The following is a 12,287-nucleotide window of genomic DNA, read 5'->3' as shown; positions in this document are numbered from 1 at the left end:
TCCTTGTGATGAATGACAATAACTGGTTTGGTATGCTTAGTTTCTGTTACTAAGACCCTCCGCACCTCCTCCTGTCACAGCGTCCTCCTCTGTTACTCCGACCTTCTGCACCTCCTCTGTTACTAAGACCCTCCGCACCTCCTCCTGTCCCAGCGTCCTCCTCTGTTACTCAAATCCTCTGCACCTCCTCTGTTACTAGGACCCTCTGCACCTCCTCCTGTCCCAGCGTCCTCCTCTGTTACTAGGACCCTCTGCACCTCCTCCTGTCCCAGCGTCCTCCTGTTACTCCGACCCTCTGCACCTCCTCCTGTCCCAGTGTCCTCCTCTTTTTTTTTCTTTTTTTTTTTTGCCTGTCCCGTTTGGCTCTTTTGCATCAGAATTGTTGTCTAAAGGCAAAGAAAGATGCCCAACGGATTTACTTTACCAAATTGACCATCCCAGCCTTGCCATAATGGTCCATTTGATTCACCTTTTATTGTTTATTTTATTTTCACTTGCTGAATACGGGACAGACTTGACTGGGGGAAAGAAGGGGAGAAAGAAAGAGGGAAAGAGAAACAGCTGAGAAGAGGGACGGGGGAGAAGGGCAAAAAACAAAAACCAACAGAACGAGCAGAAAAAAAAATACATCTATCGATCACCTGGATCACCTGCTGAGAAAGAAAAAGAAAACAAGCAGAAGAGAACAAGAGTAATAGAATAAACAACATCACAATGATATATGGGAATATGACAGTAAATACTAAATGTTAAACATTATTGTGCAGCACATAAGATCAACAGAACACAGTGTGCTTTGAGGTAGGAGCCAAAAAGGGTGTAGTTTGTGGGTGTGATCACCCGTGTGTACACCTGTGAGCATGGACGCGCTTGTTTTTTTAAAAGGTTCCTTCATGTGATGATCTGCTAGAGGGTGTGGGGGGGCCACAGCCCCGTCCTCCAGGGCATGAAGCAGGTATGGAGAAGATCAAAACTCCAGACATCCAGAGGCCCCCAGAACACAAGAGACCAAGGAAGACCAACAGAGGGGCAGCCGCGCCACTGTCCCAGAAAGAGCTGAGGAGAGTCCCAGATGAGGGCTCACTCAGCAGCCACGGAGCAGAAGCCAGGGGGAGTTGCAGTGACGCGCCCGTGAGCTCCGCCGGCAGCCAGCTGTGCCTGAGTGACCGAGCCCCAGGCCGAGAGGCCGGGGGCACCCCACCTCCGAAGTGGCCCGAGCGAGCCCCAGGCTCCAGGCCCCGATAAGCGGCCGCCAAGGAGTGAGCCGGTGTGTACCTGGACGCCCATCCCCGGACACAAAGAACCACCAACGCACCGACACCTGAGGGAGTCCGCCACTGGCAGGGGAAGTGGTGGTGGGGGGAGATAAACCTCCAAACCTTGGAGGGCCTGAGATGTCCCCAGAGAGGTGGCGTCTGATACCCAACCTGACATATAGACACAGACATACAGGCACACACAGATACAGACATCCATTCCCACCCTCATGCTCTCATATGCACTTACTCCACACTCAACCAACGTGGAGACAGACATGAAGAGTGTCCTCGTCTTTTACTCCGACCCTCTGTACCTTCTCCTGCCTGTTTAAATCAACAGGCAGGATTTAAACACATTTGTGACCTAATATTTAATAATCCACATTTCACTGTTCTACTCTTTGGTTCAGATGTGGATACTGTATTGTTCTTTCTTTGTGAATTTTTATGTTTAAGTTGTTTTTTGCTGGTTTTTAGTTTGTTTTTGTCTGTTTGGGAGCTGACACAGTCTCTATGGAGATGGGTTTTTGGGGGGTAGCAGGAGGAGAGAAGCTGCAGAGAGGCGTGTAAGACTGCAACTCTGCTTCCTGGTCCCAACTCTGGATAGTCAAATAAAGTTCATATCAAAATAAAAAAGACCAAACTACTCCTCCGGCAGGGGGCGGTACCTACAGGACACTTTAAATAGGAAACGGAAGCGTTCCTCGTATAGGAAATGACGTCAGTGAGCGTGGTCGCGCAGATTCACCGGTGTTTACAGGTGAGACCGAAAAGCAGCTGATTTTAACGTTTCTGTGGTTATCGATATGCAACGGACTGTCACCTCGATGACGCCAGGCAGAGCCGTGACATAGTTACGACTGACACGTGCGTGTAGAGTCCCAGCTGACCGTTAGCTTAGCTGTTAGCATGTAGCTCCTTAGTAAACAAACAGAAACCTGACCAGTGATCGATACCGGCTGATCAACAGGAAGTGACGCAGACGCGAATCGCGCCGATCCTTCAATAGCTGATCAGCTGATCGCCACAGAAGAAGAGTGAGGCTCAGCAGGAACTGAAGCTGTTAGCTCAGTGCAGCTAGCTGGCTAACACTGGCTCTGTGTGACGTCAAAGGTCAGGCCTCTAATCAGTTTGTTAAATTTTTATTTTAGCTCAGAGTTTCAGAATGAGCGGAGGAGGCATACAGAGACACAGCAGGGCCGAGGAGGAGGAGCACGAGGAGGACTTCTATGACTGTCCGGACACGCTGGAGCCTCCTGACCCCACTGCAGGAGGAGAGGAGAGCCAGCAGGACGTTCATTTTAAACACACACAGACTGAACGAGGAGACACAGAGAGGGAGGCAGCAGAAGGACACCGGGGAGAGGAGCGGGGAGACAGACTGAAGGAAGAGGAGGACGAGAAGGAGGTGAAAGCTCCACTGGAGACAGAGGATGTGGAGCAGGGGGAGGAGGGGGTAGACGGGGTGAAGGAAGAGGAGGAGGTGAAGGAGCAACAAGATGGAGACTCCCTGCATGACTCTGACACGGAGCTGAAGGAGGAGGTGAGCCCAGCCGTAGAGTTTGATGATGATTACCTGAGGGAGGTGGAAAAGGAGCTGACCGAGGAGGAGAAGGAGGTAATACCTGCTGACCAGTACCTGCATTGAGAGACATTTAGGTGTCGGCACACGGTGGTAAATCAGAGTTCTTCTTTTTCAGAGTCGACGGCAGCAGAGCATCAGTCTGAAGGAGGCGGGAAACGCCCACTTTAAGAGGGGAGGTGAGTCTGTGAGATCAGCACTGTGGAGCTCCTGCATACTGCAAGGGGTCAGAGGTCACACTATCAGGGTTTCCCGTACACGGTCAAATGAAAGGGGCGGGGCTGGCTGCTTCTGACCCATTTAAAAAGGGCAGTATGGATCATGTGACTCATCTCACACAAACACGAACCCTGAGAGCCGCCTAAACCACAGGTGAGAGTCTGTGTGACCTCTGACCCTGAACGACCTCTGACTCAGACCAGCAGAATCTGGTGATCTGTGGCGGGAAAATAAATTTTGATTGCCGTGAATGATTTTGTGTCTGAGCATGCTCAGCACTGCCGCCTGCACTGTGAGACTTTAACCTGTATCCATGGAAACGTGAAAGATTCCTCTCCCACGGCCTGATGAAGGAGACGTGAAATCAGATTAGGGTGAATGAATGTGATTGGATGAACACGTGTTCAGGTGTGTGCTCTGTGTTTGCAGCTGAATGACAGAGACTTGATCACATGATCACTTTCAGTCTGACCTGCTGGAGCAATCAATATTATTTATTACTGTTGCTCATCAGGAAACTGAGCCGTCTTCAGAAATGGTGATGTCATACATGTTGATCTGTTACCGTGGTGACCTGCTCTGGGCTCTGTGTGTAACATTTGCTTGTTGTTCCCACAGACTGGGCGGAGGCGGGGCGAAACTACACGGATGCGCTGTCTGTGTGCCCCGTCTGTTTCAGCAGAGAGCGAGCTGTGCTGTTCTCCAACAGAGCCGCCGCAAGGCTGCACCTGGTAACATGCTATAAACACGCTAGCTCTATGCCAGTATCGTTGCTAACATGAAGGATGTAGAGCCGTCGGTGTGACAGAAGTCTGGTTCTATGAGTACCTGCTTCACCTCTAACACAGCTTTGTGTTGGTTAGTCCTTTTGTGGCTCTGCACACAGATACACCTCATCCAATCAGGAGGAAGCGTCCACACGCTGTAAACATCGCTCGTTTCCCTCTGAAACTTGGGTACCCCCCTAACGTTTTCTACTTCCTGTGTCACTTCCTGTGTGATGCCCTGTGCGTGGGCATCACACAGCCCCAAATTAGGCCGCTGGACATTTAATGTTGCGACTGCAGTTTGCTCGAGTCACCAGGTTCGTGCTGCAGCAGGTGGGCGTTTCCTCCTGATCGACCAATGAGAGCAAAAGTTTGAAACGTGCAAAACACTGCATGTTAGCAATGATCAGTTATCAGTAATGCCATTAGCTGCGTGCTAACAGGTTAGCGGCGTGCTTACAGTGTGTGTCTCTGTCAGGATCTGAAGGAGCAGGCGATCTCAGACTGCAGCAGAGGTGAGCGATGACATCACACCCCTCCTGGGTAGCAGTGGCTGTGTAATAATTATTCATTGTACTGACTGATTGGCTTTGTGGTTCCCATAGCAATAGCGCTGGATCCTGACTACCTGCGGGCGCTGCTGAGGAGGGCGGAGCTTTACGAGCAGACAGAAAAGCTGGACGAGGCTCTGGAGGACTACCAGAAGGTTCTGGAACGAGACCCAAATAATGTTGCTGCCAGGCAGGCGGCCATGGTGAGTTCACTGACTGTGGGACAAAGCAGAACCAGGCAAGCTCTGTTCAATGTTAAAACCTAAAATGTGGGCTAAAAGCCAAAGAAGCTGGAGTTTACATGAAATCTCCATTTCATTTGTATAATTTATCAGTCTTTAAATTGTGATGCCAGTTAGCGGAGTTTTAGAAACAGGAAGTGAACCCGTTAAAGAGATGACCGGCTGATGGAGTACTCTGTAGGTGAAATCATGATGAATGTAAATTAGAGCTGGGCGATATGAGATTTTTTCATATCACGATATGTTTTTTTCATTTCAGGCGATAACGATATCTATCACGATATCAGCCAAATAACTATATTTGTAAGATTTAAATGTGCCGTTGCTCACAAGTAAAATGTGAAATAATCAGCAGCTTGTTTTTATTTAAATATTTATTTCCCATAATAAGTTCAACAGGGTAGATGTACTTAAGGAACATGAGACTTTTTCAGATAAACAAAGGCAAATATTGCAAACTACACAAAAGGCAGCCACTAAAGCGTTTAAGTTTCAAAATAGAACAAACGAAACAGACTAAACTGTCAATTCCACTTAGAAACAAAATATTAATTCTAAAAATAAATCTTAGTTTGTTTTACAGAAGAACAGACAAAACTGACTAACTTTTGTCAATATCAAATAAACTGAGAACTAAAAGGAAATTCTCAATCTCTCCTTGTTGTATAGCTGAGCTTTTCAAACAGTTTTAACAGTTACTTTAGTCTGACAAAAGCCGAATGACGAATTAGCGCTTCCAGTCAGAGACTGAGGCTACGTCCACACGTACACGGGTATTTTTGAAAACGGAGATTTTTCGTTTTAAAAAATAATCCCGTCCACACACAAAGGGAGAAATGAAGGAAAACGCTGCTATGAACATGCCAAAGCAGCAGGTGGCGCTAGATTCCTAACCGTGCAGAAATGTTGGCCAATCAGAAGTCTAGAAGCCTCGATGGGAAAAAGTAAACAAAGCTGGGGCATAGAAGCAGAACCGAGTCGTATGTGTGGAGGGACAGTAACTGTGTGTATATGTAAGCATTTAAACACTGCAGAGAGTAGAATTAACAGTAACAGTATTGTAGAAATTCATTTCACCGAAACAATAACGTGGCGCACAGTGTGACGCATGCACCAGTTTATTGTATTTCCAGACTTGCTTTCGGCACAATTTACAGTGCACGCTACTCTGTTTTTTGTCAGACTTGAAATAGCCGAAATACCTTCACACTACGGAACTTCTTTGGCTCTTCCGTTCGACAATCTCTCCGGCATTGCAACCATCATCTGTTTTCTCTTCGGTCACGCTCGGTTGATTTTTCTAGTCGGCACACTCATTTCCTCCATTACCCGCTGGCTGCTTCCCAAACAAACACACGTGCGGCTTGGCACTTGTGCTGTACGCAACAAGTCACGCGACGTGACGCTGCGGCTGTGATTGGTTCGGCTCTGCGCTACTTAATTTGGATTGGCTGACCTTTTTTTTTTTTTTTTTTTTTTTTTGTTTTGAGGACAAGAGCGGCGAGGTCTATCGCGATAGCTTAATTTCTCTATCGAGTAAAAGTTATATCGCGATACATATCGTTATCGTTCTATCGCCCAGCTCTAATGTAAATTCACTGAAAGTTCTCAAACTAAGGATGTCTGTGGGCTGATGCAGTTTGTCTGTCGTGTAGGCAGGTCACCATGGTAACTGCTGTAGTGTGTTCATGACGGCGCCAGGTCAGAGTGTTCTCAGAGCCCTGCTGAGGTTACTTCTCTGTAGAAGAAGAGCGCTCGTGTTGGTGCAGATCTTATAGACTTCCTGTGGTGATTAACAGCTTAACTCTTACATGTGAAGGGTCCCCGGTTTGATGCTTGGAGAACACACAGACTCTGGGCAGGCCTCAGACGATGTGGGCGCTGTCAGGAAGTGAAATCAAACACCTGCTGTGAGGGAGAACAGCTGGAATCACCTGCACCATCTGTTTGACACCATCATTGTCTAACTCAGCTTGTTTTTGTGAGGATGTTCCTCTGTGGATTCAGTCGTGTTTAGAAAGAAATGTGTACGTATGTATGGCGTCACATCGCCTTCCCTGTACTGCAGGCTCCCGCCCCCTGTAACCACACCTTACATAAACTGCCTCCCTGCTAGGACTGGGCTATATTATACAGTTCACGGTAATACCGGTACAATGGCCCTTTCTCAATTCTCAAGTACGCGAGTCCGTAGGGCTGTTCGATATAACGATATATATCGGATGACAATATAAAAACGTTTAAAACAATAAAATCATCACATAAGAATTAAATCAATAAAATCAGGGTCTGACTGTGTCATAAGCCAAGAAGTAAAAACAGGTTTTACATTAAAAGTGGACAGTGAGGGGGCCTCTCTAATGTGCTGGGGCAGAGAAGGCCCCGCCCCCTCTGAACTTCCTCTTGGACCTGGGTACCTCCAGGAGCAGACCTGGGGGGTAGGTAAGGACGAAGAAGCTCAGAGAGGTAAGTTGGGGAAAGACCGTTTAAGCCAGGGGTGCCCAATCCCGGTCCTCGAGAGCTACTGTCCTGCAGCTTTTAGATGCATCCTTGTTCCCACACACCCGAATCAAATGAATGGCTTGTTATCAGGCCTTTGCCAAACATGATGGCATGCTGAAGAGGTAATCAAACCATTTGATTCAGCTGTGTTGGAGTAGGGATGCATCTAAAAGCTGCAGGATAGTAGCTCTCGAGGACTGGGATTGGGCAGCCCTGGTTTAAGCATTTAAAAACAAACATGAGAATTTTAAAATGAACTCTAAGATATACAGGCAGCCAATGGAGTGAAGCCAGGATGGAAGTTATTTGCTCTCTTTTACGAGTTCTGGTTAAAAGTCATGCAGCAGAATTTTGGACCAGCTGCAGACGAGAGAGAAGACGCTGACTAACTCCAAAATACAGCACATTACAGTAAGCCAAACGAGATGGAATAAAAGCATGGATTACTGTTTCAAAATGCAGCCTGGATAAAATAGGTCTTCTCTTTGCCAAACGCCTTAAATGATAAAAACTGGACTTGACAATAGCCCTAATTTGACTGTCTAATTTAAAATCACTGTCCATCTTAAAACCCAGGTTAGTAACAACAGATTTAAAATACTCTGCCAGGGGTCCCAAATCAATAGCGGAGGGTTCACAAGGTCCACTAGGACCAAACAGAATCACCTCAGTTTTGCTTGAATTACATCTTAGAAAGTTTAGGGACATCCAAGATTTAATGTCTTCTAGAGATGCTAGAAGTGGCTTAATAGCAGTGGAAGGATATTCCATGCCTTCTGAGGATGGTTCCCAGGGGCTGTAAATATAATGAAAAAAGTAGAGGCCCTAAAATTGAGAAAAGTTAACACTAATAGTTCTGTCAGAAAGATAAGACCTAAACCATTTCAAAGCAGTACCACGAATGTCTGCAAGATGGTGCAAGTGAGTCAGTAAAATGCGGTGGTCTACAGTGTCAAAGGCAGCTGTTAGGTCAAGGAGGACAAGAACATCATGATTACCAGAGTCACAGGTAAGGAAGATATCATTAAAATCCTTTAAGAGTGCTGACTCCGTGCTATGTAAGTTTTTAAAACCTGATTGGAAGACCTCCAGGACACCATTCTCCTTTAAAAAAAACATCAATTGGCAGTGTACAATTTTCTCTAAGATTTTAGACATAAAAGACAACTTGGAGAGAGGCCTGTAGTTAGCCAACACAGTGTGGTCCAGGGCAGGTTTCTTAAGCAAGGGTTGTACTACTGCATGCTTAAAATGAGCAGGGGCTACACCAGATATTAAACTGCTGTTTATAACAGTAAGAACAGCCTGGCCTATGCTAGGAAAAATCTCCTTAAAAAATTGTGGTGGGACAGGATCATTTGGGGAACCAGAGGGCCTCAGGTGGCCGACCACATCCTCTAAATAAGAAAGAGACACAGGCTCAAACTGGTTAAAAACAGCAGAGCAAGGGATCGAGACAGAGGGGTCGGACTCATGAGTGCCCGCGTGGCTGCAACCTTCTCAATGAAAAAACACATAAAATCATTAGTTTATGAGAGGCCTCCAAGCAGCCACTTTGTGGAGCATTTAAGACTGAGTCAGTAGAGTTAAATAACACGTGGATTGTGACTGTTGGAGGAAATGATCTTAGAGAAGTATTTTCTTTTAGCCTCTTTGACCGTATCCTGATAGAGGCGCCAGCAGTCCTTTAGGATTTGAAGAGACACCTGCAGTTTGTCCCTCTTCCATCTGCGTTCAGCTCTACGACACTCCCTCCTCACAGCCCGAGTGGCGTCATTAAACCAAGGATCGGTTTTAGCCTTGGGCTTCCTGGTTTTTAATGGTGCCACAGAGTCCAGAATGGTTAGGCAAGAAGATTGAAACCAGGAGCTGAGGTTCTCTGTGTCCAAGGGAGTATGATCGGCGGGGATAGACAACTGGTTAAAAGCAGAGGAGAACTGGGCAGCAGTGGAAGGGTTAATAATCTGACAGCGGCGAACAGGAGCGCTGGTTTGAACTGTAGTGTGTGAAAACACATCATCAAATAATACAGCCATATGGTCAGAGAAGGCAGTGTCAGTCACTTCCACATTAGACACAGGTAGACTGTGTGACAAGACCAGGTCTAGTGTGTGTCCGTGTTCATGTGTGGGACCAGGTACGGACTGGACCAGATTAAAAGAGTCAATGAGGCTTAAAAACTCCTTCACCAGAGGTTTATCAGGACAGCAGACATGGATATTAAAATCTCCCACAATAAGAACATGATCATAGTTGGGCAGAATCCCAGCTAGAAATTCTGAAAAGTCATTAATGAAATTCTTATTGTATTTAGGGGGACGATAAATAACAGCAAAGAGCACAGAGTTAGAACTTCAAAACACGTGAGCTCAGAACTGGAAGACGAGGGCTGTAAAACACACTGTTTACATTTAAAATCCTTTTTAAAAACAACCGCCGTACCTCCTCCTCTCCCTGATGTCCTTGGTGTGTTAAAATAGGAACAACCTGCTGGTAAAAGTTCGGATAAAATACTGGACTCACCAGTGTTAAGCCAAGTCTCCGTGACACACATGAAGTCCAATTTCCAGGAGATGACGGACTCATTCAGAATAAAAGATTTGTTCACGAGTGATCTGGCGTTTACCAGCCCAATCCTGACAGGCGCCGGGGATGAGGTAAAAGCCCCAGCGGCACAGGGAGTCCGACACAGCGGCCTCAGATTGTCGAGGTTCGCCCGGCGCACGTTGAGCCGAGGAGGACAGGGGTCACGGAGGAGCGGCGCATCATCCTGGCAGACCACAGGGATGAGGCAGGAACCCACGGGGTCCAGGAAACGTCGGTGCACAAAAACTCCAGGAAATAATCTTTGACGGTAGTGAGATGGTGCACCAAAGAGATCTTGAGTTTGACCAGCCGACCACTGCGCCTACCCCGACGCTTCGCCGGGGAGGTAGCATGACAGCACGGCATAGGCAAGTTGGGATATGTGACAGCAGCGGACACCATGAATTCTGACCTCCGTTAGAAAATGGAGCTGTATTTTGTCCAGAACTTCGGAGGTTCAGAAGCGATTGGCGATCGTACACCAGTAATGACCCGATTTCTTGAGTAACACACGACAGGAGCAATATAAAAACAAACAAAACTGACAGCGACAGACGAGCAGCCACGTACACCAGCGCCATCTTGAGGTACAGAGGACATTTTTAGTACGTTTTAGTTCGACTTTGCTTTTTAAGTTTTGTGGATATTATACATGGTTATGGTGGGGATACGTCGGCCAGTTTCCACTGGAAATGCCTTTTGGTTAAACTGAAGCAGCTGCTACACGTCTCAAACACAGTTTATTTGATGAGTGTATCCGCTGGGGCTGCAGGCGCACCTGGTCACTTTTACTTGAGTCTGGCATGTTTACATCACCGTGCATGACCTCTGATCCGTCCCTGTTAAAGACAGTCACAACTCTCAGAGCTTCCTCACTCAGTAAAACAGTGGTTCCCAAACTTTTTTTGCTAGGCCCCCCGCACAAACACATCCTTCTATCACACGCACATATTTTGTTTTCAAACTTCATTGCAGTTTACTGTCAGTGACAGACAGAAAACAACGGGTCAAAACAAAACAACCCAAAATAAACAAGATTTGACAGCAAGTAAAATCTGTATTAAAGCGAGATATGCTTCATCACACGTTCTAGTCTTTGGCCTGGAAGGAAGCTGGTTTGGAAGCATATCTGGTGATGCTTCATCCTCTGCTTTGTGTTTGTGTGGGAGCCCCATCAAAACAATGTTCATTATGCTCGCTGCGTCCAAACATTGTTTTGTTTGTTTGTTTTGTTTTGTTTTCATTCATACCACGACCCCCCCTGCAATGGCTCTGCGCCACCTCCTGCAAAAACACCTCAGCCAGTAAAAGAGAAACGCCTCCTCGTTTCCTACACGGTCAGAGCTGCTGCAGCAGTCTGTGGAAAAATCGTTGAAACAAACACTCGACAGTGTCTCAGATCTTCAAACTTTGCTTCTAGTTCTGACTTCTTCTTCTCCTCCGTCTAACGTGGCGACTACAGCAGCTTCCTGTGCCAGTCTGATGGTGTCACAGTGGCGTGCAGAGCGACCAGTAGGGTTTACCAGGGCCTCCTGTGCTTATTCAGGTTCAGCCCCCTCTGAGGTCAGGGGTCAGCGCTAAGGAGGCGTGAAAGGGACGAAAAACAGACTTACACAGCTGACCTCTCTCTCTCTCTCTCTCCCTCCACCTGTGTCTCCCACCCTGTGTCCACCTGTGTGTCTCTATCAGAGGCTGCCTCTACAGATCCAGGAGAGGAACGAGAAGCTGAAGGAGGAGATGCTTAGTACGTATTGCACCTGAACACACCATTAATCAATCATCCATGATTGTCTGGTACGTACCTGTCGGTGCGACATGCAGCTTGGTACCTGTTCAGGTGGAGACAGTGTTTTTCAGCCATAACATCACCTGTGACAGGTGAGAGGAGCCAATCGGTGACAAGACTGAAATGAAATCACATGATCAATCCACATGATTTTAAAGGCACACACAGATCAGACATGAACTCTGATCAGCTGTTGGCTCTGATTGTTCACATTACAGAGATGCGACTTAAACAATAAAAGCCTGCAGCCTGATAGCTCAGGGCCTGGAGTCCTTTCACAATAAAAGCCATACATTAGACATACAATGGAGCTGTGATCTCTGTGACCTCTGACCCACAGGTAAGCTGAAGGACCTAGGTAACATGGTCCTGCGGCCGTTCGGACTCTCCACCAACAACTTCCAGGTGAACCAGGACGCCGCCAGCGGCGCCTACTCCATCAACTTCATCCAGAACCCCAACAACAACAACAGGTGATGATGTCACAGTGATGTCGTTGCTCACAGCTGTGACATCACACCACAGAGCAGCGGTTCACCTGTCTGCTGATCAGTTTAGTTACTGATCATGAAGAAGCCAGTACGGACTGGTTATTGATTGGTGATTGACTCTTAATGAAGAGGAATAAAAAACCTCTGAAAGGTAATCTGTTCCAACCAGACTCCATTCATTTTCTGTCTGATTTAAGCTGCTCTGATGAAACTCTTAACTTGGAGCTTCTATGCGTCACCGCAGTTACCTCTGACGGTGTTGAGCTGGATTAGGCCCTCCTCTGTGCTGAAGCAGTTCCAGC

The 12,287-nt window shown here is 47.0% G+C and overlaps 1 protein-coding gene across 3 annotated transcripts; it reads left to right on the top strand.

Moving 5' to 3' along the window:
- Window positions 1–1,900: 1,900 nt before the first annotated feature.
- ttc1 (tetratricopeptide repeat domain 1) lies at window positions 1,901–12,140 on the top strand. 3 transcript variants are annotated; one of them, XM_085471285.1, is made up of 8 exons: window positions 1,901–2,296; window positions 2,411–2,877; window positions 2,960–3,020; window positions 3,679–3,791; window positions 4,306–4,342; window positions 4,433–4,581; window positions 11,398–11,452; window positions 11,835–12,140. In XM_085471285.1, exons 2-8 carry the CDS (start codon window positions 2,425–2,427, stop codon window positions 11,969–11,971), a joined length of 1,005 nt encoding a protein of 334 aa, XP_085327411.1. In that variant the 5' UTR covers window positions 1,901–2,296; window positions 2,411–2,424; the 3' UTR covers window positions 11,972–12,140. The 3 variants fall into 3 exon arrangements, with proteins under 3 accessions (XP_085327411.1, XP_085327410.1, XP_085327409.1); XM_085471284.1 differs by having other exon boundaries at window positions 1,902–2,019; XM_085471283.1 differs by having other exon boundaries at window positions 1,903–2,877.
- Window positions 12,141–12,287: the final 147 nt, after the last annotated feature.

The sequence above is a fragment of the Copadichromis virginalis genome, linkage group LG10 (genome assembly GCF_057382275.1).
Source record: "Copadichromis virginalis isolate Kocher_CV1m ecotype Utaka linkage group LG10, C_Virginalis_male_GT1.1, whole genome shotgun sequence".
Lineage (NCBI taxonomy): Eukaryota > Metazoa > Chordata > Actinopteri > Cichliformes > Cichlidae > Copadichromis > Copadichromis virginalis.
This window is presented reverse-complemented; position numbering and strand designations above follow the sequence as displayed.